The sequence below is a fragment of the Indicator indicator genome, chromosome 10 (assembly GCF_027791375.1).
Source record: "Indicator indicator isolate 239-I01 chromosome 10, UM_Iind_1.1, whole genome shotgun sequence".
NCBI lineage: Eukaryota > Metazoa > Chordata > Aves > Piciformes > Indicatoridae > Indicator > Indicator indicator.
Window position 1 is genome coordinate 12,901,424 of NC_072019.1, and position 27,738 is coordinate 12,929,161.

General features: G+C 38.2%; 1 protein-coding gene across 1 annotated transcript; it reads left to right on the top strand.

Annotated features, from left to right (window-relative positions):
- The first annotated feature begins 236 nt into the window (after positions 1–236).
- Positions 237–20,203, top strand: TECR (trans-2,3-enoyl-CoA reductase). Its single transcript, XM_054384270.1, has 15 exons — positions 237–254; positions 3,410–3,480; positions 3,648–3,759; positions 7,688–7,738; positions 8,221–8,272; positions 8,593–8,637; positions 9,965–10,068; positions 11,838–11,953; positions 12,072–12,177; positions 16,540–16,612; positions 16,703–16,746; positions 18,054–18,111; positions 18,847–18,935; positions 19,931–19,976; positions 20,076–20,203. The coding sequence occupies exons 1-15, from the start codon at positions 237–239 to the stop codon at positions 20,201–20,203; spliced, it is 1,113 nt and encodes a 370-aa protein (XP_054240245.1).
- The last annotated feature ends 7,535 nt before the right edge of the window (positions 20,204–27,738 follow it).

Genomic DNA, 27,738 nt, shown 5'->3' on the forward strand with positions numbered 1-27,738 from the left:
AGGTAATGACAGAAACGCTTAAAAACAGACATTGTATTGAAGTGACTATTAAGAAGCCAGTGAAAGGCAGATTCATATTTAGAAGCACCTTTAGCTCCTTTTTTTTTGAATTGGCTGTGTTGAAACTTAGTAACAAGAATTATGAGCAACCACCTAATTAAGCCAAAGCATGCTGGACCTAATAGATGGACAACAAAAACCCCAGGGTGCCTGAGAGATTTCCCTCTACTTACGAGATGTCTGTATTAGCACTGGTATGCAAAGCCTCTGATGGCTGCCTTTACATTTCTTAGAGTAAGTCTTGTTTACTTCAGGTATTGGTATGTTTCTGATTTCACCTCTTCTTTTCTATCACTGATAGCACAGGAGAAGCTTAGAAAGAACAACTACAGTTTACAGAAATATGTACATACCTGAAAGCACTGCACCTGATAATTTGAGGAGATTCACCTCTGAAAATTTAGAAATGTATGATTGACACCTGTATCTAGATAATTAAGTGATCATTTCTCCAGAATTATTAGAGAACAACTCTTCTGACCTATTTTGGATGTTTCAGAGCTTATGATACAGTTTATTCTAGAAGTGCCTGCATTTCTCCTTTCCATACAAAGGATGTCTATGTGGCATGCTCAGATATAAATCTTTAGTAGAGAGCTCTGAAGTTAGGCTAACGAATTCTACCTTTTTTACCTACTTGACAGTTTTAGATGCTCTGACTTCCCAGAGGAAAGACACTGGAACAAATAAACTCATACTGTAGAAAATCTGTGTCATAAGAGCCATAGCTGTACTTTAACTGGCTTGGATGGGAAGTGCCTTTTGTGAGCAGTGATAACCAAAAATGTTTAGGAGTCTTCACTTTGAGGATAGATTGAACTGATAGTATTGAACTGCAGTACAGTCTAACAGCAATAATGTACTGCCCCACCCCCCCACCCCCCCATTGGCATTTAAAGCTTCTCCCCCTTCTGACTGTGGTGAAAACCCTCTGAATGCAAGGGGGGCTGACTGCTGCCCTAGCCAACATTGCTGGGATGTCACAGCTCCTGTTACAAAGGTTTCTCCCACTCAGAGCTGCGCTGTCTAAAGTCTCATCAAGTAAGAGCATTGAGAGCAAGTGCCAAAAGCAGGACAGCAGAGGATTTTAGGATTCTGTACCCTCCAAGAGCTGCCTGAGCAAGACAAGGCTACATATGAGAGATCTGAATGGCTGGTTAAAGGGACACTACTGAAAATTTCCCTGCTGTTTGGAGATGTCTGCTCTGTTTTCACAGGTAACACATAATTATCACAGAAAGAGATGAGAAGACAGGGAGAAACATTCTTTCTCTTCTCTCCCCACTTCTCCACATGGCTTACCAACACTTTCTATGTTCAGTTGTGCTGCTTTAAAAGACAACAATGTGTCCTCTTTCTCTGTGGAGCTTGAGAGAGAAACTTACTTTAGGAAAATATGGTAGTAAAACAATACTTGGCAGGATATACCTTGATCTACTCAGAATTTGAAGGCTATGTCTGAAATCAGAAATCTTATTTTAGAAAAAATGATAGACTTGATTGGATTTTTTTTTTTCCAAATTGATACAAATCTTGTGAGTTCAGCTGTCAGTTTAAGGGCTCCAAATTTCTCAGGGCTTTCTGAGCTGTCAAAAGACAGCAGATCTAGCCTTGAAACCTCTAGGTTAAAAAAAAAAAAAAAAAGAAGAAATCTCTGCCCTGAATCTCTTCAGTTCTATTTCAAAAGCATACATACTGCATGTACATTTTGACATCCATGCAATAAATGATCCATGAAGAGCAGTAATGGAACTATAGATACTGAAGTTCAATATTGCAAATCACAGTGCTGATGCAAATAAATGATTTTAATTTCATGAAGAATTTATAAGCTTCTTCTACCCGAATATTTTCAGTGTAGAAAATAATTGTCATAAACTAAAGCACTGAGGCAATGAATATTCTCTGTTGTGCATGGAAAGGGCTACTCAGTGGTGTTGAAAAACCTGGATGTCTGCTTAGTGTTGAGCCAAAGTTGGCACAGGTTCTCAGATGGAGGCACTCCAACCTCGTTCATAGTGACAGTAATACTCAGTGAATGATGTGACCCTTCAGTATGCCTGGGAAATGTGCAGCTCTCTGTTAGCCAGTGTAAGTAAATACCCACTGAGTCACTATTAGCTGTTGCAGGTTCCTTTCTCATCTTGTGTATCCTCCTCCTGGAAGATGTCATGCTAGTAAAATCTGGAAAGCTTTCATAGGCTTTCAAGGGCCAGAATTTGCTGTGAAAGCACAAACCTCTAAAGGCTTTTCTATTTTGTGAAAAATAAACCAGCCTCTCACTCCAAGGTAATATACCTTCCTTGTCCTTCTTAATCATGCCTATACCAATTAGTTTTATTCCCTATCAACTGTACAAATTGACTTGTCTTTCTGAATGATAATAATTTATAGCTCTATACCTGTTACCATTTTGAAGTCCAGGCCCATGAAGCAAATTGGGGTTTGCCATACCTTCAGGTTATACACCCAGCTTTAAGAGTGGTTATACAATTTGGTTAAGGTACCCAATTTCACTTCAACTCTACTCCTTCACTGTGTGGTGTCCCCAAAATCATCCATTAAAGGGGAATGCTAAACAGGCTGACAATGAAAGGGAACAATGCTCAAAGCAGTCCAGAGACATAAATTCAGGGTTTCTTTTTTGTAGGAGACTGCATTTTTCACTGGAATACACTCCTGCCCTCTCCTGCCTGTACTTTCTGGTCTCTTGAATCCTTTATTCCTTGCTTGGTGGATCAAACCTTCTGTGGGGTTTGGAAATGGCAGAACACTAAGACAATTTTTCCATTTCCTGTCAGTGTGCTTAACCGTTACATATAAAGTAGGAAGAATGAGATCATCTCTTTAGATTACATTTTAGTTTCATTCAGAAATAATCTAAATCCTGTGCATTGTGCTGACCTTGGGATAAAGATGCTTATTGGAGCAAGGTCCTTGAGGATTTAGATGCTAGCTTGCCTAATTAACAAATCTGAAATGGGTGGAAGAAATAATAATGTGCTATGAGTTTCAGCACATTTCAGACAGTGTTTCTCATTGTCTTGTATAGGAACAGAGCTTAGAAAGCTGAGGAATAAGTGTGTAGTGGGAAACTGTAAATGTTTGACATTTAAACTCTACAAAAGTGAAATCTAACCTTTTGAGTATGAGTGTTATGATATCCCTTCTCTTTATGCAAAGTGAAATAATGTAATAAAATTCTAGGTTCATGAAATATGAGCCAATTGTTTCAGAGAGGTAAGGCTTTACTTAGTTGGACTGCTTACAGAGTTAAGGTCCAGCACTCCACAGGTAGGATGATGAAATTTCACTTTGTGGTTAAACATTTGCCTTGGTTGTGCTTTAGGATGTGGCTAAGCTATGGAACTCTCTGCCTCAGGATTCTGTGCATGCAGAAAGTTTACATACGTTTAAAAGGTAATGGATAAACTAATTGAGGGAATAGCCATGAAAAGCTATTAAATACAAAGGCAGCACTTCTGGTGCAGGAAAATTACAGTCTGTGTCTGCCTTCTCCTTCCAGTTACTACATCCTTGCCCTGATTTATTACTTTTTCTGAGTCACCTGCTGCTGGCTGTATCAGAAAGAAAGATACTGTTCTAGATGGATTCTTTGACTCCTCTGCAACAGTTTGTCCATTCAAAAGTTTCAGTCTGCAAGTCAGTTGTAGCAGCAGCACAAACAGAGTTTTCAGTGTAACTACACTTACAGTAATTTCCATTTGGCTTAACTCCATCAGCTTCAAGAAAGTTATTCTTGATGTGCTGTTGTGTGAGGTCACACAAAGGCTTGCTTACTTCCTTCAGGAAAAGCACACTCTACCAGAAAAGTCTAAGGAAGCAGAGAATTCCACAGGGGGAAAAAAAAGTTTAGAAAGATTTAATTAGGATTATGGCATACACTGAATTTTTTTTTTTTTTTTTTAGTGTTAAATTCACAGAACGTGACTTATGGAAGTATTCTTAATAGTTCAGGGAGAATTCATTCTGCATTACTCTTTCTCAGACTGCTTGGTTCCTAGACTGTAAACCAGGTAATTTCAAAAGAAATCCATACGATAGATACCTATGTCAGTGATCAGAAAATCTCACCCAGCTACGGTTTACTGAATATGCTGGGTGTAAATATCTTCTAATCAAACTTCCAAGATGCACAGACATGCTAACTGTGTCAGCATTTCCATAATAGTTATCACATAATTTTTGAAAATCTGTTGATCCTTAAGCATTTGATAAGCCTTTAACCTGCAGGAATTTGATCAACTATATTTTTGTAATCCTGTTGCAGGAGCACTACATCCTAAAAATTCTTTTCTAAACTGTTTGCTCAACTGTTTTCCCCTATGAATAAGCTTTTCTCCCTTTTATTTTCTCAATAAAATTTTAACAGTTGAATACTTTTCTCTGCTTATGTTATATACTAATTACTTTGTCCTTGATAACACTAATCAAAAATTTTCCTATTTTTTTAAAGACACCATCAAACTTTAATTTTTATGCACAAGAAGAAATTGGTTTTCTAAACATTGAAGACATAAATTTGTATTTGCTTATAAAAGAGTTTGAACATAGCCATCTTGCACATATCTGCCTATTGACTGAGTTCTACTCAAGGTGGTTTTAGAGAAGCCATAATTTAAAATGGCTTTAAAAATTCACCAAATAAGTGGACTGGAAGTCATACTGAGCTAGTGCATGCCACCAGCCAGTGTCCTATTGTGCTAATGCTTTGAAAACACATAGAAATATAAGTTCTCTGAGCCAAAAAAATTATGTTTGAAAGGGATGATACCCACCAGTAAGCGTTCCAAGAACAGATTGCTGGGTGTCTAAAAACTGTTGCCAACCAATACATTAACTGACTTGGTGCTGGGCCTGGAGACTGGAAACACTGTGTTCAGTGGTATGCAAGTTGATATGATTGGCCATTATGTTCAGAAAATACAACATTTCTTGCTTTGGATAGCAGGGCGTTTCTGTCCCTTATGCAGAGAGTATCTAAGCCTGGGGGATGTTTTGATACGGACAGGAGGTGTGATAACTAGAGGAAAAAGTCACCTTGTTTTCACTCTGTTGTCACAAAACTTTCTGTGGGTTGGAGTGGAATCTAAACGTGTGTTCCTGTGTCTGCCTTTCTGAAAAAGGAAGAAAGAATGTTTGATATTTGCTTAGATCTTGAAAGCAACTGAAGTGTTTGATGTTCAGGAATGGGCATCAAAAAAACCCAAACCAAAACAAACACTCCTCCCCCACCACCCCAAAACCCCAAAAAATCAAACCAAAAAATCCACCCACCCACCCAACCAAAAAACCAAACAACAAAAGAAACATTGAATAAATTAGGTTTCAAGAGGCTTCTGGAAGCCATGTAGTGCAATTCCTGCTCAAAGCAGATACAACTAGATCAAATGGCATTGGATCTTGTCCAGACCAGTCCACATCCTCTCAAGGCAACTTGTACCAGTGTTTGACCAAGCTCATGGTGAAAAAATTTTCTTGGATCTGATTGGATTTTCCCATATTGCAACCCGTATCCATTGCCTCTTACCATTATACCGTGCACCTTCAAGGGGAACCTGGATCCATCATCTATATAGGCTTCCCTTAAGTATTTGAAGAAATGGGCCAGTACAGACAGGTGTGTCAGTTTGGCATTTCAACAAAACATCCTGGAGTGAAACCAAGTATCAGTGTAGATCTGTGATGATTTTGTTTGTTCTCTCCACTGATTCCAAAGGTTCACAAAAGCACATATGTTTCTGTGCAGCCACATCTATGAAAACCACAAAGCAAAAAACCCCAAAAAGCTCTATAATTTTTAGTCTGGCTTTGTGCACAATGAGAAGAGTGTAGGTGCCAGAAAGATATCCAAACCATCTGTAACTGGCCTGGAGAAGATTTCTCTGATACAGCCACTGAAGGCTATAGACTTAAAATTACCCCTGGGGGGTTTCTCATTCAATATGTATACACTGGGAATGGGTATGAAATGGGAAGGAGACTGCTAAAGTTGTGGGCCCTGCTGCAGTCTGTAGGGCAGCCCAGTGGTATTCATTGATAAAAGAGCTTTGAGATACACCAAAGATTTCAATAACCCTTGTAGGAACTTGGCATCAAAAGGGACAAAAAGAGGTTTTACAGCCTTCACAGTATTTGTTCTGTGGACTGTAAGAGTCAGAATGCTGTATCACAAGAACAGCCCTCTGGGAAGGAAATCCACCTCATCTGCTTTCTGATGGAGATGTCCCACAAAGACACTAAAACTTGAATTTTGTATTATTTCAAATGTAAAAAAGTGAAGGAGAAACATACAATATCCCAGTAATCTTTTACACATAGATGGTGGGAAAATGCTTATCCACTTAGAGCTTACAATGCATAAGCAGAAAACATCACTGCATTAGTATTCCTTGTGGAGATCAGATTTGATACTTCTGGCTGCAGCTGAAGTGCTCCGTTGCTGCACCAACAGAGAAAGAACGGTTTGGGATAAGTAAAATAAGGAAATAAGATACTTGAACCAAGTGATCTCTTCAAAGCAACCCTATTAGAAAGATACTGGGCTGTGACTCCTATTTTTAGTAAGGAATCATCTTTGCAATCTAATGTTAATCTATCCTCTTGGCCAGTTATACCAAACATAATCAATGCTAGATGTTTATTTTAAAAACAACAAATTCTTTTGGTCCTAAGTAATGATAGTGTCAGTCATTTAGTGTGACAGATGAGCTTCGAGCTTTCATTTAGATATACCACAACATTCCATTACAAAGTATTTTATGAGAACAAATTACATTAAAACACCACCACTGTATCTTAGGTCTTGCTAGCTTGCCACAGCTGAACTTTGAAACATCTGAGGAATTTTTGCTTGGTTGTTGATTAAAATCATAACCTTTTGCCAAAGTGCCATTTGATGACAGAAATAAACTGCTCTTTCCTTTTCAGAGCTGTAGCTAAACCACTGCTTGGAATATGTAGTTACTAATAACACAAGGGATCCGAGAGGCAAGAGTAATACTGAATATTCCTACAACAACCTTTTAAGGATTTGTGAAGCCCATATCCTAAGCTGCATCTATTATTTATGTCTGCCAATGCTTTCCACTCTCTTTAGAATTCAATTATTCAGGGAACAATGCACATTAATCTTCAAGCTGCAAGTCCTCAGCATGTTGACTTATATGCATATATATGCACAGTTACACTTTTTCCCCTCAAACTGTCTTTTTAGTTTTACAGATCATAAAAATTCTGTTCTTTAATGGTTCCTGGGAAATTTATCCTCATTTGTTCCTTTAGCTTAATAAAATACCCTAGGTCACTGTGCTTTAATCAACAAATTAATTATTCCTGCTTCTGAATATATCTACCTGAGAAGACAATTTATTTGGCAAGAATTCTCTCTTTTTTTTTTTTTTGTTTTCTTCACAAATTGAGTGCTTTGAGAACCTGGCTATGATTAAAGCTGTCTCTTGAGATCATCCGCTGTATTTTTAACACAGTTCAATGATCAAGAGAAATGGTGTCTCACTCTGAACAATGACTGTGAATCTGGGAATCAACTAAGAGTTCAGAGATTATTTAGCCATTTATTGGTAATTACCATTTTGTCTCCTATCAGGTGGAAATCCTTGACTGGAGGACAAAGAAACAGTTATGCTTCCTAGACAAGGTAAAACAAAAATCTGTTTAAAATGCTGACTATTGAAAAATGACTAACTTAGGTAAACTTAGTGGTTATGAAGGGTATGTAATCTCATAGCATTTGCTTGGCCACTGAAGAGGCAATGATTACGAAGACTTTGTACTGTCTACAGAGTACTTCAACTCTTCTAGAAGCTTTTGGGCAAAGAGCACAACTTCATCTGCTTCACTAAGATGGTGCAAGTTGTGCCTTGCTTACAGGCCATCGAACTGTCACTGCTGTTGCAGTGATTCTTGACTACTAATAGAGAAGCTGCCTCTGAAACAGATGCCACAAATGATCCTCCCTTTCTACTGTAAGAAGTACTCTGAATCATCCAAACCAATCCTAGCCATCTGTAAGAAAGTTATCCTGTTACACTGAGTTATATTTCTACTTGTATAACCTTACATACAGTAGTTGTCTTTCAAAATATGCATCTTACATATGCAATACTTTTTGTTTCCTAGGTGGAACCAAATGCTACAATTAGGGAGATCAGACTGATGTTCCATAAATTATGTGAGTATAACTTTTACAGCAGTTCACATCACATCAGAATATCCGGTATATAAATACGAGAAAACTACTTTTTTTTGAAACACGTTGCACACAACCATAATGCTAAGTAATCTGCTAATGTAATGCTGTTAGTATAATTTTTTTATACCATCGTGATACAAATCTGTGTTTTTTTAGTGCTGCATAATTTCTTACAGATATTTGTCTAAAATAAATATTTCTAAAAATGTTTCACTAAATTTTATCTTGTTCTGTTGCATTCATTAGTACATGATCTAAAATAAACATCGTATATCACACAATTCTGTATGGTCTTACAGATCCTCAGTGGTATCCAGCAAGGCAGTCAATAAAACTTGATCCAAGTAAGTACTTGTGAGGACTAGAGTAACAAAGCTCCGGGCAGGGGCCAGGCATAAAAGGTGCACTTTGCATGAGTATTAGCTCTTAAGAATGAGTTTCCAGCTATGTTAATTAGCACTATGAAGACTGAAGAGAGTGCCTGACACTTGGTAATTAACTCAGGAGTCTGCACATTGTTACAGTGCACTTTCCAACTACTGAGCACTTTCGCTTTCAGACAGGCAGCACAGAATCTAGATACTAATTTCCCTAGCTGCAGTGAAACGATCTCTGCAATGATGCTCAGCTGGGAGTACTAAAAAGGCTATGAGTTAGAGCTATCAATTCACATATTCCTCTGCTCTCGGGTCAGAATTACAGTTCTTTTGAGGTAAGCAAACCATAATGCCATGGATGTAGAATTTGCTGATGAAGCTGATGCCATGTGCCTGACTTCATTAATGCAGTTGTAGGTATTGCTACTAGAAGCCACTTAGTACATGGCCTGAGTGCACAAAAAGTCCAACTGTGTTAATTCATGCTAGCATTCAGTATAAAGCATAGCACTTTCTTGTTTTGATTCCATTAGTATAAGTTTATTTAAACAGCCTCTTAAAAGTATGCTGGTGAAGATTATTTATGTAGAATCTATCCATGTAAACAGGTGTCTAAGTACCTTATTTCCTTCTTCAAAGATCTGCCTTCACAGAATCACTATGGTTGGAAATGACCTTTAAGATCACCAAGTCCAACTACTCTCTAACTCTACCTTGTTGGAATCTTCCATGGAGTTACATTGTGAGACATGCCATGAGAAAATGCTGGCCTTTTAGAGATGCCCCCAGTTCTAGGCATTAAAAGCTTGAGTACTGGTTCAAGTCCCATGGAATCACCACCTAGCTTGTTTGTTGGGAAAAAAATGAGGCAATGAAAACCTCTGTAGAAGAGCCTTTCTATGTCAGCTTATCCTAGGTTTTGTCTGTCTGGTGATTAAGAATGAGGAGAGAGATTGCGGTGCAGCTGAACAGGAGGTTAGTGAACCATGTTAAAGAGCAGTAAACCATCAGCAAATTCTGCTGTAGCAGTGGTGAAGCAAGTCTACTAGACTAGGCAGGCACATAGGACTGAGAATTCTCCACAATGTCTTGGTGTGAATAGAGGATCCTTGCTTATATGTGATTACAGGGATAAGTAAAAATTAGGTGTAAACATTCTTAGTTTACTCATTGAGATTCCCATAAACCCATGTCATGCCAAAGAATATCACAGGTTAAAGCACAACATAGGGTTAGTATGCTGTCAAAGCTGACTTGAATTTCTTTGAGATGTAATTACTTCTTTCCTTCTCAGAAGGAAAGTCTCTGAAGGATGAGGAAATCCTGCAGCACCTCCCTGTTGGCACAACTGCTACCTTATATTTTAAAGATTTAGGGCCACAGATAGGCTGGACTATGGTGAGCTATGCATCAAGTCTGAGCCATTTTAATGGCTTTGTTCCATAATTAATCCTTACATCACTTTTTGTATTTCTCCAGTATTTCTGCATGATGCCTGCTCTAATAGTGGATGCAGGCAATGAATCCTCATTGCTTCAGTTCATTTAATTAGGGAAAGCAGTAACATGATATTCTGAATGCCTTGTTCCCTGGGAGAGCAGCAGTGGAAAACTTGCTGTAGGGTAGGTTTGCTCTACTAAACTAAGGTTCAGATTCTCAAATGGATTTAGAAATCTACTTCAAATCACAAGGAACTAAGTGTCTAAATGCCTTTGGGGATCTGCTTCATCGGGCCTGTGTAACTCTCCTGACAAAGATCAAGATTATACTGCTACAAGTTTCTCCTGCAGTAAGATGACCAATAACTCTTCCAGTTCTTCAAAAGGCCCGTTATGCACATACACTGGTTCTAGTGAAAGAGCACAACACAAAGGGAAAAGGACACAGTAATTTAAAGACACATTTGCCGTTTCTTAGCTATGAGACATTAATAAAATCTTGTGTTAATGACAAACAGCAAAGACAACCTTCACAGGACGTAAAAAAGAGGTCAAATGTTCTGCAAGACTGAGTATTCACATCATTATATTGGATGCAATGCCAAAAAGTCAGGCAGCTATTACACAACCCAAACCCCAGTAAGACAGCAAAACTTCTAATGGCAATGTAAACTCCAAGGCACACATGCATTAATATATACTAAAAATATCACGGTGCAGAGTAACACCAGACTTCTGCCATTCCATAATCTTCCATTTACATTCTGCGGTCTCTGCCCTTCAAGCTACTTCATTTGAATACAAGCTTAGTCTTATTGAATAAAAAGGACAAACTTCTAATTCACAATCAAATCTGATCTTCACCAGAGAAAATGCTGATTGCTACAGAAGTTAATAACACAACTTTTCTGAGTGTTGAAATAACTCTAAATAAATTAGAAAACTCTTGGGTTTTTTATTTTTTTTTTACTGAAGTGCAATCAATTTCATTTCTTTCTCTGTACATGGAGTATGGACTTACCTTCCTCACTTATAGAAGTGTGGAAAATTAAACTGTTAATGTTTGGTCCAAAGTTAACTTTGATTTAAAATTCTGTTCCCAAGAAATACATATCTATCTGAAATGAAATGAAATCAAGTTAGACAATGGCTTCTTTGGTTTCCTCTCTTTTTTTTTTTTTTTTGTGTGTGTGTTGACATTAAAGGTTTTTTGAACATTGTATTCATGATTGTTTCCTGGGACATCTGCTGTGCTAACTGTTCATACAGATGGGGTCACCTGTGAACACTTGCAAGCTGTGTTTCCAGTTTAAACAAAATTCACTCATTAAAAACAAAGTGCCTCTTTTTCAAGATAAATTCTTCACCAAATTTCATTTTAACCTAAAATAAAGCAACCTTTTTTGAGGGCAAGAGGAGGGTTAGAGCTGTGTAAATATAACGTGCATGCATATTTATCACGATCTCTGGACTGCCATGATTATCTTTCCATGCCCATACTGTGTTGGCTGCATTGGCAATGGCCGTTGGTATGCAAGTGAGGCAAATGCATTGCAGATCACTTATGTGCATGTCTACCACTTTTGTAGCTTGCTATTCTCTCCCTGCCTCTCTAAATGCCATCCTAGGTCAGTGGAGCTGATAAATCCCACTGCATTAATTATCACAGAGACCAAAGCGAAACTGGCATCTGATTCAGCTGTCTAATTATTTTCTCTCTTTTTGCAGGTATTTTTGATAGAATATACAGGTCCATTGTTCATCTATTTTCTGTTTTATTTCCGCATGCCTTTTGTCTATGGACTGGATGAGAGTTTTACATCAAGCCCACATCCAGTAGTTAAGTAAGTCTGTTTGCAGGCTTGAGCAGTATTTCTTGTTAGCATTGTACTCTTATTCCAAATGTCTTGCCATGCGTGTGTTTTTAAGCACTCTTAAATGCTTTTGTCTTGCTGTTTCTAGCTTGGCATGTATCTGCCATTCTTTCCACTACATCAAAAGGTTGATTGAAACAGTATTTGTTCATCGCTTCTCCCATGGGACTATGCCACTGAGGAATATTGTGAAGGTAAATTGTGTCAGAATCTATCCATAGCCCCCCTTACAAGTCCAACCTTGCCAACCTATGCTCTGTCTCTGCAGCATAGAGTTGGTGTGGCTTTTGTAGTAATGCACAGCAAATCTCACCAATAAATCTGTAGTTCTTTCAAAAGACTTCTTAATGTTGCTATTGTATAACGCACACTGCCATACTGTTATTCATGTTGCAGTATTCTCATTGCTCTTAGAATGTGAAACCTTCAGAATGTGAGCTTGCCCACTCAGCTAGCTCCTTGGGAGTGAAGGTTTCTGTAACAGTGTTAATTTTTAAGGTAGCTCACCTAGGCACAATATTGGGAAGGCTGCTTTTTTTTTTATATAGTACAAATAAGTACTTTTTGGAAACACTCATTTTACATCCTTGTTGCTCCTAACACTCTCTTTGCTTATTTTAAGCAACTGTAAATTTATCTTTGATTCAGTGGAAAGCACCTTGGTTGTTCCACCTTTTCTTCTCCTTGCAGAAGCACTTCCTTATCCTACCAGTGCTGCTGTGGCACAGAGCAGCTGTTGAGATGCAGACTCCTTGTTTCCTAGATGTGTGTGGAGCAGCGCAGTGGGCTGTTATTCACAGTCTCATGTTATTTTACAGATCTTTGCAACAGACTGCACACTGCATTAAAAATACACTTTATGCACAGCAAGACAGGAGATTATCATCTAAAACTGGACAAGTGTATAGTATAGTATCAGCATTTGGGTATTTAACATTTGGTATTTAGACAATTGCTTGGAATTTGTCCTGTGGCAGTGATACTCAGCAGCTGAAGCTCTACCTTGTGGCTAGCTCCTTACAGCTGTGCATGTGGTGGTAGTTCTGCTGATACCTATCCGGAAGTATTGTCTATAGCTGAGCAGCCCTTAGCAAGAATCCTCCCTAGCAATTTATTGTGCTGAGCGTAAGGGTTGTTAAAAAGCTAGCAGATCTCTTAAAGACTTGTTCTTGACACAACAATAGCTAATGAATGCTAAGCAACAGATAAATTAGCAACTTTGCCATGAAAAAGAAACTGTACCGTGTGACAAAACTTGATTTTCTTACTGCCATCTCTGACAGCTACTTGCCCCTTTCAGAAGATTTCAGAGGATACAACCTGTTGTTGCTCCAAGTGACATTTGTACCAGTCATTCTAATCACTTCTGCTTTTCTCAGTTTGGTGGTACTTCCTTTCATCTGAAAGTTCTTCTTCTACCAGCTTAGTAGTGCTTGGATTTCATTTGCTTTAAAATCTCCACAATTGTGCCAGTGAGAAACATATCACATCCTCTTCCCTTTTTTTCCTCGTGCACAGATGGTAGATGGAGCTTCTTGAAGCATTTGGTCACATACATAGCAGATATAGATAGCTTATTTCCTAAGCACAATGAGAGCTACCTTTAACTTCAGCCTCAATAAGCAGAGATCTGAGACAGGAATTTATGAGATTGTGATTTTTATCCTTTGTTTACCAAATGGAAATGTGAGTAAGTGATGCTGTAAAATATAGCAGGGATTTATCACAAGCAGTTCCTGCTATATACCAACATAGTATAATTCTTTCTAAGGTATGTGATTTTTCTGGGCAATGGAAAGGTAGAATGTCTGATTTATCTGGACTTAGTAAACAACTGGCCTAGGATGAATACGAAAGGGATTAATTAAAAAATTGTGTGGTGATAAAGCAACTAACAAAAAGAAAGATGATGGTGGTTGCACCAGAAAAGGATCTGTCAGACCTTTAATAATAGGAAGGTACCAGTGGCATTCCTCAAAGATCAGTGTTACAATTGGTCGTACTGAACATTTTCATGGGAAAAAAAGGATATTGTCACTTTCTATAAAAAATCTGAAGGAAAGAAAACACTGGACCTGAAGAAACATCATTTAAACCAGAAGACAATAGAATAAGACAGAAGGATACATGCTGGCCATGAGTAAACATAAACAGAAATGGTTTTGGTTATCACAAGAATAATCAATTGAAGAAAACAAAAATACTTACCATAACTTAGTAAACTTAGAAATAAGTTATTTATCTGATCCTTGCAATATCTGAACTTGATCCACAAAATCTTTTTTAGAAGAGATTGTTTTAAAGCTTTACTATCCACCTGGAATATGAAAGATTCATTAAAACAATTTCTTTCTTTGAAGTGAGTTTATGAAGTCTGCATGTACTTTGATGTTCCTGCCTGAACCTGCTTTTGTATGAGCAATAATGCTTCTAGTGGCTGGTGGACATTCGTACTGTTATCACTAAGGAACTTAGCAGTGGCAGACTCCACTTATCCTAAAGCTCCTTTTCTTATAACTGAGGAATACTCTTTCAATGAATCATGTTCCTTGGATGAATAGTACTTGTTCTGTTTAATTACAGCATGTATTGCTGGGAGATAAGCCAAGCCATGATTATTTTTTTTTTAAATTTAATTTTACTTTACTGAAATCCATTGCCATATAATTCATCCTGTGGGAAAGGTTTTTCAGAAGATGCCATTCCAGGATTACAAGAGACCGTTTCCAGTTAAGTTTGTACAGCAATTAATAATATATAGTAGAAGAAGGTAGTGTTAGGGGGAAGCAGTAGTTTATGGATAGGACACTAACCAGATGGCTCCTCACTGGAGTCATTCTTATTGCTCTGCTGCTTTTCCTAGGGAAAAAGGAAGTCATCACAAGAAAGTCACTTGATCTCTCTGCCCATTTATCCCACCCGATCTGTAACTATTGGTTAATAACTTGCTGTTTCTCATTAGTTATCTATTAATACATAATCTCAGAGCAAGGACATACTATATATGTGTTTGTATTACAGCATACCCAAGAGGGTGTCCATTGTGTCTGAGGTTTCTTCAGTCATTCAACTAACTTTGAAAGTAAAAAGTGGAAATGCAACAGAATGTTTGATAAAACTGCTTCAGCAGGTGGGGGGGCTTACTCCTCACCAGCATTTTCAGAAAAACATACTGTCAGACAGTGGAGTCAGCTAGGGTGGGTTGCAGGTGCAGAAAGGTAATCACTTGGGGAGGTTTTATTTGCTAGAAATGAAGTTCTGGTATATATTAAGGGGAAAAGGCTGCACCATTCAAGCCCTTCAGAAAATGTAACACCAGTCAGGACAGGAAAGAATGGAGCACTGGGTAAGAATTATGGCTGCAGGACTAGGAAAGGAGAGCTGTGCAATAGAAACCAAAAAGACCTAGAAATATCTAAGGTATGTGAAACTATAGGAAAGCCAAGAAAAGTCATCACCAGAAGGAGGATCAGTGTTTTACTTGAGACCAAAAACAGGAGGGAAAGAAAGAACAGGAGAAGCGTGAAAGGTAGATAAAGAGTTCAGTTTTGGTCTTGTTGAAGCCCAGGTGATGACAAAGCATGTCCTCAAACATTAAAAACTGAGCTACTCGTTTTAATAAAGGAAGAAATCTCAACTGATGAGAAGCAAATTTATGAGTTGTCAACAAGTGTTAAAGTCTGTTTGCAAGAAAACAGCACCTAAAGGTGTGAGCAGAGAAGAAGAAGAGGAATGGGCCAAGAAAATGCCTACCTCCTACCTACAGACATATAAAGAGGGAGAATTTAACTTGTCACCAAGATACTGAAGCAGCAGTATCAGATTAAAAACTACAAGGCTATGGCAGGAAAACCAAACAAGAGGCAGAGATTGCTATAGTAAGTAGGTTGTGAGTTTTTTTCCCACAGATGAAGCCTTGGCAAGCTTCACAAAGCTCTGAGATTGATCAGGTATGAGTCGGTACCATTAGTGACAGCTATGCTATCAGTTTAGAGAACGGAAGCAGGATCACAGATAGTCAAGGGCAGTAGTACAGGGGATAAACTAATGTCAAAGGGCAGAGGAAAGTGGTCAGGCATGGTGGCTTTAGGTAGGAAAAGTTAAGGCATGGGAAAGAAAACTGATGAGGTGAAGGAGAAGAGAAAGCAAGAGATAGGGCAATACAAAGTAATCAGGGAAGAGAGCACAGTATATAGATGTCAGTTTACAAAATTTCAGGGATAAGCAAAATAGGTCTGTCTATCATACAGTCTGTATGTCACTTCATCTGTGGCCAAATGGATTGGCAGACAATTGGTTTTCAATAGGACAATCGTACTTTCTAAAACTATTTATGAACTTAACTCCAAGATATGTAAAAGAAACTCTTACTCTCAGCACTACTTTTTCCTGTTATCAATTGTCATCTGCTCCCACCTTACCACACTTAGTATTATTGTTTTTTGCACTATCAGCAACTTGAAGGATCAGACCAATTGATTGTTATCAACAGTCCTTGCAGTGAATACCTGCGTAGAGGATTGTACTAAAACAAAGAAAAATTCCCTGTTTTTCAGAACTGTTTGTATTACTGGGGATTTGCAGCTTGGCTTGCTTATTACATCAATCATCCTCTTTACACTCCTCCTTGTAAGTAGCAAAACAGCCCTCAATATGATTTAAGTACTTAGGTGTTTGTATATTTGTTCTAATCACATGTACTCTTTTTCTTTTTAATAGCTTATGGGAAAAAGCAGATAAATTTTGCTGTGATCATGTTTCTGGTAGGTCTACTCTTTTTAAAAAATGCTGAAACCTGTTGCTTTATTTCTTATGTTGTCTAAGTGAAGGAGTGAGAAGGATAAACAGATATTTCAAACCTGAACACTTGGGACATACTACTAAAGCTGAAACTTGCATGCACAACAGAGAAATCTGTCAATTTTTAATGTGATCTTGTACACAAGGGAAGATTTTGATTCAGTATCCATTCCAAGACTGGTATATTTATTTGGTTAAAAGAATCCTGGAACTACCAGTTTGTGTGAAAAAGCTAGTGAGTTTGTTTTGTGAACTATTTATTAAGAGTTAAGAATCACAACAGGCCATAAAACTTGGAGACCTGGACAACTACGTATGTTGCTGATAATTTCTAGTGACAGAGGAATTTTTTACAGCTTTCCTTATGAAGCAAAATTCTTAACTCGGTGTCCATTCTCACAGTTTCTAGGAATGTTTCATACATGCAGAAACACTCTAAGTGTAGCAAAAAAAGATGGACCCATTTTTCCTATGTATGTGTAACTTGTTTAGGACACCAGCTGTTCACTTGCTTTGGGAAACTAACCATCAGTGACCGCAGGATCTCAAAGCAGCTTCCCAGTATGAAAACTCTGTAAATTAATAATCTATTCCCATTTTATAGAGATACTACATAGCTGAAAGTACTGAGCTGGGAATAAAACTCACTGGAGATTGGCCATAATCATATAAATGAGTCATTTCAGCATGCTTTCTACATAATTGATTGGGGAAGCATTATTTAAAACTAGTGGCGGAAGCTGGTCATGATTCATATCAATTATACTCTAAAGAAGAAAACTTACTTAGAGCCCAACTCGTATCTTCCTTGGGATTTAAAAACTTCTGATAAAATAAAAGTATCCAAGTCAAAATTTCAGATGCTTTTAAATACAGAAGAATAACAAAAAGTAAAGCAAGAATCTCCTGGGTTTACTTTTATCCCCTTTGGTTTAATGCCTTTAGATCTCATGGGGATTGTATATGTAAAAAATACACGATCTTTTGGACACTGAATTCATGTTTGCTGGCAAATACCATAAATATATAAGAGACTGTAATATCCACTCATGTTTGAACAAAGATTTTCCATCCTTATGTTCGAGAGCAGTCTTGTTTAAGTATATTTATGATGGTGTGTTAACTCCCATTTAAAAATCTTGTTTATAACAGATTCTTTTCTTTTTTAAACTTTTTTTTTTCCTTTTCAAAGTACCTCAAGAAAAGAAAAAAGGAAGAGGCTAAATAGAAGGGAAGCACATTTTTAACTCAGTCATGCTTTTTTTTGCAGCTCTGTGAAGCTGGAAATTTTTCCATTCATGTTGTGCTCAGTGACCTCCGGAGAAAGGGTAAAAACTTGTTGTCATTTTTCACTTTTGCACAGCCATTCAGTACTTCTACAGTTACTCTACCTCGTGAAAGACCTGATCCTGGAGGGTGTTGACACCCACCAGCTGATTGCTGTGGGTGTGCAGGTTGCTCAGCACTGTAAAGATTGGCTTCTAGGAGAGATAAGACGGTGCAAGAAATCCTACACCTGCTCATTAAACAGCGCTACTTTTCTTACTGTAACTTTTATTGGTTAGGACCAGATTGTGTTGGGAGGAGCAATTATGTTAGTTACACTGGTAATGTAAAAGGAATTAGTGCTAGTATCAACTATGCTTTGGGAAGCAAGGAAATGTAATTTCACTGGCTTCTACAGGGTGGGGGGCACAAGATCTCTGTGCAGGCCAGGGAGCCTTGACCATGAGCCAAACATCTTACAGCTGTCAACTGTGATTGCTACAATTCTATTCTGTGACAATCTGAGAAAACCTTTAACTTTTAAATATAGAACTTGAGGTACCTTTTACAGGAGTGACTGTGACCAAAGGCATCTATAGATGACTTTCTAATGCTCAGAGCATTTCCTTGAAGTTATCCTACTCCATCTGTGGGTCCAGAGGACAACTTGTTTCCCCACATCCTGTTTGTCTGTCTGATAGCGATGAGACACAGGAGTAGGCAGATTTGGGTTATCTATAGAGGAAACAATATGTTTAGGAGTGTGAATATTTTATGATTTGTTTTCTAATCTATAGGATCCAAAACCCGTAAGATCCCATATCCAACAAAGAATCCTTTCACATGGCTGTTTTTCTTTGTATCTTGCCCTAACTATACATATGAGGTATGTATTCTCAAATGAGAATATTTTAGTTTTGCTGAATATATTTTCATTTCTTTTAGAATGTTAAACATGAAAGAAACCTTTGAGATAGTTTGGCTCAATATATTTCTCCTCCTTCCCTAAACCTCATGAAATCACACAGCACACATGAAGTTGTCTGTTCTTCCTCTCCTCCCTTGAAGCAGTAGTTACAAGACTAGCCTTGAAGAGACAGCTCAGAGCCTGGGCCTACGATTCAGTATGGCTGCTAGACAAGACATATCTATTTTAAAGCAGTGCACATTTTGCAGAGAGGAACAGGAAAATTGCCACTGGATGTGTGTTGTGTCTGGTGGAATTATAATCTGAAAGAGTTCAGGAATAACACACTATGCAGGAAGATAGTGGGCAGATGAACAGAAGGTACTGTGGCAGACAAAATAGGAAATGGGCCCAGATTGTCTTCCCTGTTTCCACAAGTTACACAGTGACTTGTGTTGGTGGTGGCTGCTTTAGAAGCTTGAATCTGTTTATTGGTTCATATTCCTTAATCAGGATCTAAAATCTGGACTCAGTTCAAGACCAGTTAAAAACAGTGCAACTCAGTGTAAAATTTGCTCTTGCACAAGACAGCATCAGGTTTCAACTTCAGTGGAAATTACCAGACATTAATGAGAACACCATTTGGCCTCAGACTATAGAAAGCTGCCATTCCTAGCACTGACAGAGGCATGACAAATACAAATTTGATCGAAAATTGGAAAGGATGCTATGTCATAATGCTTAAAATTTTGTCAGGGTAATAGCTGTGTAAGCAAACATAAAGGTTTTATTTATGATAACATGGCACTGTTCACCTTTTTGGCTAAAGGTATCTTGTGCTAACACTAGAAATGGATATGGCTGACCTTGGCTTTTTTATTTACCTATACTAGGACAAGGTTGGTTTTGATCAGTAGAGACATAAATGCAAATGCTGTCACCAGAAATATTTTAAATTTCCTTGGCCAAAACAGGTGGGGACCTGGATCAGTTTCACTATCATGACTCAGTGTGTTCCAGGTGAGTAATGTTTTGGTACTTCACCTTGAAGTAATGTCAGCAATAAGAGTGTGTTTTCAATGCAATAATGAAATGTGTCTTTCTCTCCTTTCCTTACAGTGGGGCTGTTCACCTTCCTTTGCTTCATTCAGATGACAATTTGGGCAAAGGATAAACACTGCACCTACCTACGGGAATTCAAGGATTATCCAAGTCTTCGAATGCCCATTATTCCCTTTTTGTTATAAGAAAAATAGATTTCATTTGAATACTGCACAGAACTTCAAGAAGAAAAAGATGATAAACCTACCAAATAAGTGAATTAATTTAAAGGATTTTGGTGCATGTTGAAGCTCCATTACGGAGAAAAATTGTATGCACTTGAAAACTACCAAAAGCCCCTACAGTTCACTGTAACTTGATTGACTTAGATTTTCCTGTACTAGTGCATTTAGACTGATGGATCAGAGATACCAAGAAGTATGTGCTGAAAAGCAGCTCCAAATTTAGCAGTGGTATTCTGAAAGACATAAGTGCATTGGAACGAGGACATACCAGCTAACTACTAGAGAGCTCAGCTCAGCCAGCTGACCTGAAGAAAGTTGCATGATCTGCTGCCTTTGATTTGAAGAAGAGTGTGCTGCCTGGTGGCAGGTGCTTTGTAACAAATAATATTACCAAAGAATATGAATGACTTCTGGAATAAAGAAACAGGCGATATCTTAAATACCTGATTTGGGTCTAACCTCTAATTTGCAGAAGAATTTTAACTCAGAAGTATTTGTAGCAAATACATCCTGTGTTGTTGGGGGTTTTTGTTTGGTTTTTAGTCTTCTTCAGTGGTAAACTGCATACTAGTACTAAGACTCAGATGATCTGATCTATGCTCTATCTGTGATATCTGGTTTATTTTCATATAACAAGTCCATATGATACTGAAAGGACTTTTTAGCTAGCATTTTATGTCAGCATTTTCTGAATAATTTTTAATACCTTTTGTAAATACATGAAGTCACTGCTAGTCCTCAGAATGCTAGCTCCCTTCCTATTTTGAGTGCCAGGGAGAAAAAATCAGCTACATTTTGGACTTCCTGTGTTTTCTTATTCACAAGATGTTCAGTGGGATTTACTTGGGTTTTGTGCAAATCTAGTTAAAAAAAAAAAGATTGCAATCAATCTGAATGGCATTTTAAAGAAGCCATTTTAGAACAGGAAGAGAATGCATAGATTCTGTTTTGTTTCATAATTTATTTATCTAAAATGGATGTATGGAAAACATGTTGCAACTATTTGTAAGGGTGATAGATGCAATAAATTGTAGACTGTATTTTGAGATCAGTTGAAATAATTATGGCAAAAGAAGACTACAGCTGGTTGCTGAAGTTTCATAATATTTTGTACAGTCAAAAGCAAGAATGTCCTTCTATACATATTTTTTCTGTTAAATCTACATCAATTGAAGAAAAAAAATCTTGACAAAGTAAAACTACATGACCCAGCTTTTATTTCTGTATAGCATGTCTTGAAGAAGATTTCTTAGAATTTATTATATCTGGTAGGTAACTGAAGCAATACATCATTATGAATTGTTTTCAGTATTGTTATTTTCCACTGGTTTAACTGTGAACCAGAGAAAAGAACTAAATGTCAAACAAATTCCCACTGAGTGCATGGTGGAGTACAAGCAGGTGGAAATTTTCCTTCTGAGAACAAAGACAGCACATACCCTATTCACACTATATGCCCACTTAAGTTCCAGTCACAGGAAAGAAAAAAAAATTGGTCTTGTTTATAAATAAAGATGTCTCTTTCCATGCTTCCATGAGAAAACAAAACATTTGACAGATTTGGACATACTCGCTTTCCTTTTTGGCTCCATTATGGCATTCTGCTTTTATTTGAGAAATCTGAAGGTGAGGTAATTTTCATTAGGAAGTGTTTCTTTTCTTTTCTTTTTTTTTTTTTTTTTTAAGAAAAAAAGGCACATGTCTTGCCCAAATCTGAGTTCTGAATTAATTCTTCCCCTCCTGGCTGAGACAATGTCTGTTTTTACTGGCAGCTGGTGAGACAGTGAAACAGTCTCCCAGCACAAGCGTGACCTTGGTAGTCTCCTACACTCAAGATGGCAGGAATCCACTTGTAAGCTGAGCAATGCACTCTGCCTTGGGACCTGACTGGTAGCAGTTGATTTAAAAGTTAAACAAGAAAAGCCTGCCAGCATGAAAGAACCTGACAGAGAAACTGCCATGCTCTTTATAGGTCAACAAGAAGGAAGGAGACTCCTCTTCTTGTGACTTATAATGAAATTTGTTAGAGGAAGATTTTGTTCTATTCCAAGGACCTGCCTTTGATGCTTTGAGCATTAGTGTTCCTGTAGAGCAATAGAAGTTGGCTGTTGCTAGAGCTCAGTGAGCACAGTGCTCAGAAAGATGAAAAAGGAAAAATCAGTATAATACTGAGCATGGGAACCTTTGTTTTACCCTTGTACTGCTCATTGGAATGGGCTGCCCAGGGAGGTGGTGGAGTCACTATCCCTGGAGGTGTTCAAGAGGGGATTGGACGTGGCACTTGGTGCCATGGTTTAGATAGTCATGAGGTTTAGGGTGACAGGTTGGACTCGATGATCTTTGAGGTCTCTTCCAGCCTTCTTGATTCTATGATTCTATGATTTTATGATTCTATGATTCTGTTTGCACTCTGCACACCAAATGCTAGTTATATGACTGCCTGTGGATGCAAAGCGGGGGACACCTTTGCATTTTGGCTGGCTCCAGCTGCATGAGGAATCAAGGGGATTTCCTAATCTTCCATCTGCTGTTTAGCAAAGTTCACAAAATCCTGTGTGAGGAAAGAAATTGTCACTCTCTCATCAACTAGTATGAGTTAGTGGAACATCTCTGTACATTTGCATCCTCTTGGCCTTTCTCCAGGAAGGAGACAGAAAGACGACATGAACACTGTGTATTCCTTCTTTATTTTGATAAACTTCCTTGCAACTTCTTTCCTTTGGATGCACTTGTAACTGAAATCCTCTTTTTCCTTCAGCAGGAGATGGGTTCAGCAAGCTTTGCATGGCTTGCACAATGTGAGTTTGGTTGTGATGAATAGACAGAATATTTTAGAGGAAGCTGTAAGGCAGCCAGGAATGTCTCCAACATTCCTGTCAAAGACAGCTTTGCATATATGGACCCCCAGCTACTTAGGAAAGCAGGCAGATAAGGCTAATGCCCTCTAGCAGATGGGTGTTGCCAACAGTCCCAATGGACTTTCCCGGTATTAAGAATGGTACATACCACACACACTAAGTTTTCCCATTAAAAACACCATTAAAATATTCTATTTACTTGTATTTTAGCTGCTGAATGGTGCCCAGGCATTTGAAGATGCTCTTTACTACAATGTCTAAATGAGTACACTCTTAATACTGCTGAGTATCAATTATTAAATACTGGATAGAAGTAATTTTGTTAACTCCTGAATATCCTACCATCAACTCAACTAATTTGGATAGACTGTCACTATTTCTACTAAATACTCCAGGAATAGTTTCCACCAAATAAAACAAGATGTTTCACAATCAGTGGAAGGGTGAAACCCAGATTCTTCCACACTGTTTCTGTTGTCCCTCAACTGCCTTTCACAGCAGTAACCAGAGCTATCTCTATATCTCTGTGACACCATCATTAGGTCCATACTATGGATAATCATAGAATTGTCAGGGTTGGAAGGGAGCTCAAGGATCCTGCCATAGACAGGAACACCACACACTAGATCAGGCTGCTCAGAGCCACATCCAGCCTGGCCTTAAAAAATTCCAGGGATGGAGCTTCTGCCACCTCCATGGGCAAACTGTTCTAGTGTCTCACCACCCTCATTGTGAAGAATTTCTTCCTAACATCCAATCTGAATCTACCCATTTCTAGTTTTGCTCCATTCCCCCTAGTCCTATCACTGCCCAACATCTTAAAAACTCCCTCCCCTTTCCTCTAGGCCCTCTTAAGATACTGGAAGGCCACAATAAGGACTCCTCAGAGCCTTCTCCTCTACAGCTTCACATACCTTCCATATTTTCAAAATAGAAAACAAATATTTGGGATAAAAAGCCAGCAGATTAACTTCATCTACTCTGGAATTCTGAATTCTAACCATTTTTACCTGTGTGAGGTTAGAACCACAGCGGGTCTGTCTCCGAGCATGCTGACAATAGAGATCCATAGGAGGCACTGGGACTGAGGGTCCATTCCAGTAGTTGGTTCATCCTGTAAGGAAAATGTTAAGACACAGAGATTCAGAGAAGCAGATATGAAAATGTATTTAGAATCAAGTTATTGTATGTTTGGTCCTTAGCACAGAGCTGCTTCCCTACTGAAATCTGTGCCTTGAGAAAGCATATGGACCCTGAGAAGCACGAGTGAATGGGAACTCATGTACTTAGTACAAAGCAGAAAGGAGACAAGTGCAAGGAACTGCAGGTGAGAATATAATGCTCTCGGTGTAGGGGACAGCTGTGGGGAAGGGAATGCAGAATTATTTAGCAAAAATGCAAGCATTTGTGATATCTCATTACAAAAACCATTTAGGACCCAAACCAGAAATAAACGGAAAGAGGCTCGTGGGGTAGCAGTTACAGCAAGTTGTGTCAAGTTTGGCTCCCATGTTTGGTGGACATTAGAGATATAGGTCAATATACTAGAGAAACAAAGAATCTTCTATCTCTAATTCTAGTTTTTAAGGGAGAGATGAACACTTCCCTTCTCTCTTTTCTAGGGCAATAACTCTTGTAAAAGGAGAGTGAATCTTCCCCAAGGAATCTTCTTACTCACATAAACATATAGGACACATTTTTCAACCAAAGAAGATATTGAAATTACCCAGATTTACATCAGCTAAGGATCTAGTTCTGCATAAATTGGTTGACTCAGTTAAGTAACAATTTATTTTTTTTTTTAATCTTGGAGAAAAAAAAAAATCAACATTCTGTCTTAAATTATTAGAAAACTTTTTTTTTTGATGTTTACTACATACCGGCAGAATGTATGTAAAGACATTAAATGGCACAAGGAACCACGCTATCAAAGATTTCTTCTTCAGCATACAAATTAAGGTTTTACAGTATAATTTAAATAATTGTTGTAGTAATTGCAGTCAGAATTTCCCTTGAGATAGGCAGTTTTCTGCTACCTTAGGTTAATGATGAGCATTTGTATACTTTAGTCTAAATTAGTATAATTTATTCCAACAATATTAAAGGCTGCCAAAAGGTAGCTAACTTCCTCTGTTCTGCTGGAAAAAGCAGCAAAGTATATGTTGTAAGATCATAATTTATTTGAATAGCTATACTCTGACAAGAAAAGCAGACTGAAACCAAAGATGGATTTAAATTCAGATTTGTCTGAATTATAGATTTTATCTCAGACCATTCTTTGTTGAAGATCTTTCTTTTGTAATCCCTTGGGGTCCATTAGAAACCTACTTCTGCCTCCCAGTCTACCCCTGAAATACACTGTAAGTTGAGGACAGAAAGCAGCTTGCAAAGACTGTCATAGAAGTCCTTGTACTTCTTTAGCACACAGTTTTTATGAGATATTATATTCAGTGATCACAAATCTATGTGACAATGACACTCACTAGCAAGACAACTAGTGGGCAGCCAATCAGAGCAGTAGAGAGCTTGTGCTTGTACCCCTGTAGGTACCAGCCAGGTAGTCTGCATACACAGAAGTCCCAGCTTCTGGATGCCCCATTCAGCAGCCTTTGAGAAAGACTGCCTTTTTCACACAGCAGCTAATGCATAACTGACAGAATTGCTGACACAACCTTCTTCTGGCAGAGAAAATGGCAATCCCTTGGCTTTTAGCACACTCATTTTACATCTGGAGCAGGGGAGTCCAAAAAATTTGTGATGATGAGAGGAATTCTAGCTACTTGAGGGAAAGCCATGAACCAGTCTCAGTGAGACTTTCTATCTGTACAAGAATTTAAACTATTTTCTTCTGGAATCTTCTTCATGTTTTATACCTTGTACATAAAACATTTTGAAGATGAACAAACCCATAACCAATGCAGTTCTGAGTCATGGCAGTTGCATCTTTAGCTTTCTGTGGTTGGCACCACAGTTTTGCAAGTACCACTTACACCTAAGAACCTGCATTTGAAGCACAGTCTTGTACTTCACTTTCCAAATGCAAGAAGCTGCTCCTAGGACTTCAAAACACAGAATGGCAATCCCACTTTGGAAATTCTGGCCCTTGGCATGGTATGAACCCGGTTAACCATCACAAATATTCACTGTTAACTATGTATAAGTCAAAAGCAACTCTGCTGGAATCCCCTTCTGGTATGCATGTAAGTGGAGATGTTCTCTTCCTGTGTGCTGGCCACCAATGGCATCAGACTAAGGGCAGTAACCCTCTGTTTTGATGGGTGTTTGAAATGGGGGTCTGTATACTGGAGGGAAAAAGAAGAATCTTAGTTCTATAACACTAGCATTAAGACAGAGATAGACAGAATAAAATCTTTTCTGGGGCAACAACTCTTATAAGGGGAGAATGAAGTCTTCCTGATATGATATCCTACTAACAATGTCTGTACAGAACAGCAAGGAATGTATTCTCACCTAATTTAGGTCAGTCCTGGTTAGGAGTGCAAGCCCATCTCCCCTTACTCATTTTCCTTTCCTAGGCTAACTTAGTATGAAATTCTTTGAACAGCCACTCAGATCTTGTTTTTTGGCAAATGGCATTTATTTCTACAAGAAAAAAAAGATAAATTTCATCTCAGAGCATGTTGACTAGGAACAGATGAGCAAGACACAAGTCTAACACTGGTAGTAGTAGTATGGAGGGAGAAACACAGAATCACAGAACAGTTAAGATTGAAAGAAGCCTCTGGAGGTCATCTTGTCCACTCACCCTGCTCAAGCAGGGTCACTTAGAGCAGGTTGCTCGGGACTGTGTTTTGGCAACAAAACAGCAATTGTTCAAATCACATCAATGGACAAAGCATCAAATCCCAACTGCATGTAACAAACCAAGACATGTAAGTTGAACTAAACTAACATAAATGAATATCAGATCACCTTGTATTAACTTATGACAAAGATGCTGGAAACAGCCAGAGAAAAGACCCAAAGCTCCGATCAACTGGTTATCTTAAGTTTGCAGCTTTTGCTATCACATCCAATTGCTTTATCCCACTGTTAGCATTACTGTAACTTACTCACAGAATTTATAACAGATTGTTGGAAGTGAAAAGCACCAGTGTGTGTTAACTGTGGTCTCTCTCAGTGCCATGAAACTGGAAAAGAGCTGCTAGGTCACAAAGTATGATCTGGACAGTTCTAGCCTGGTAAATAGACTGTCCCAGGCGTGTTTTAAGGTACTTGTCTATTGTGGGCCAGCCACTACAGCATGTCCAGATGTCACATCAGGATCTGCAGTCAGGATTTTGAATGTTGTTGTTTTGCCAGTGCTGTTCACTCCCAAAAGACCAAAGCACTAAATCACAAAATTTATCACATTCTTCAGTATTTCCAACTTGCAGATCAGCAGAGGCATGAAATATGAACTGATCCATGGAATGTAATCTAGTGTATTGAACAACATACCTCTCCAGGACAGATGCCAACCCAGAGTGTCCACAAAAAAAAACCCCTCAAAACCAACCAAACAAAAAAATTCAAGACTTCTGTAGCAAAGAAAATCTGATTTTTTTAGTTTAATGTTATTGGCCTGAGGCAACTGTAGAACCAGGACAGGAGTAAATAAACAAATTAAAAAGAGCA

Coding starts and splice junctions, on each gene's coding strand:
- TECR (XM_054384270.1), top strand. Junction 3,760..7,687: donor GCACAAACAGAGTTTTCAGT/GTAACTACACTT, acceptor GTCTCCTATCAG/GTGGAAATCCTTGACTGGAG. Junction 16,613..16,702: donor TCCTCTTTACACTCCTCCTT/GTAAGTAGCAAA, acceptor TCTTTTTAATAG/CTTATGGGAAAAAGCAGATA.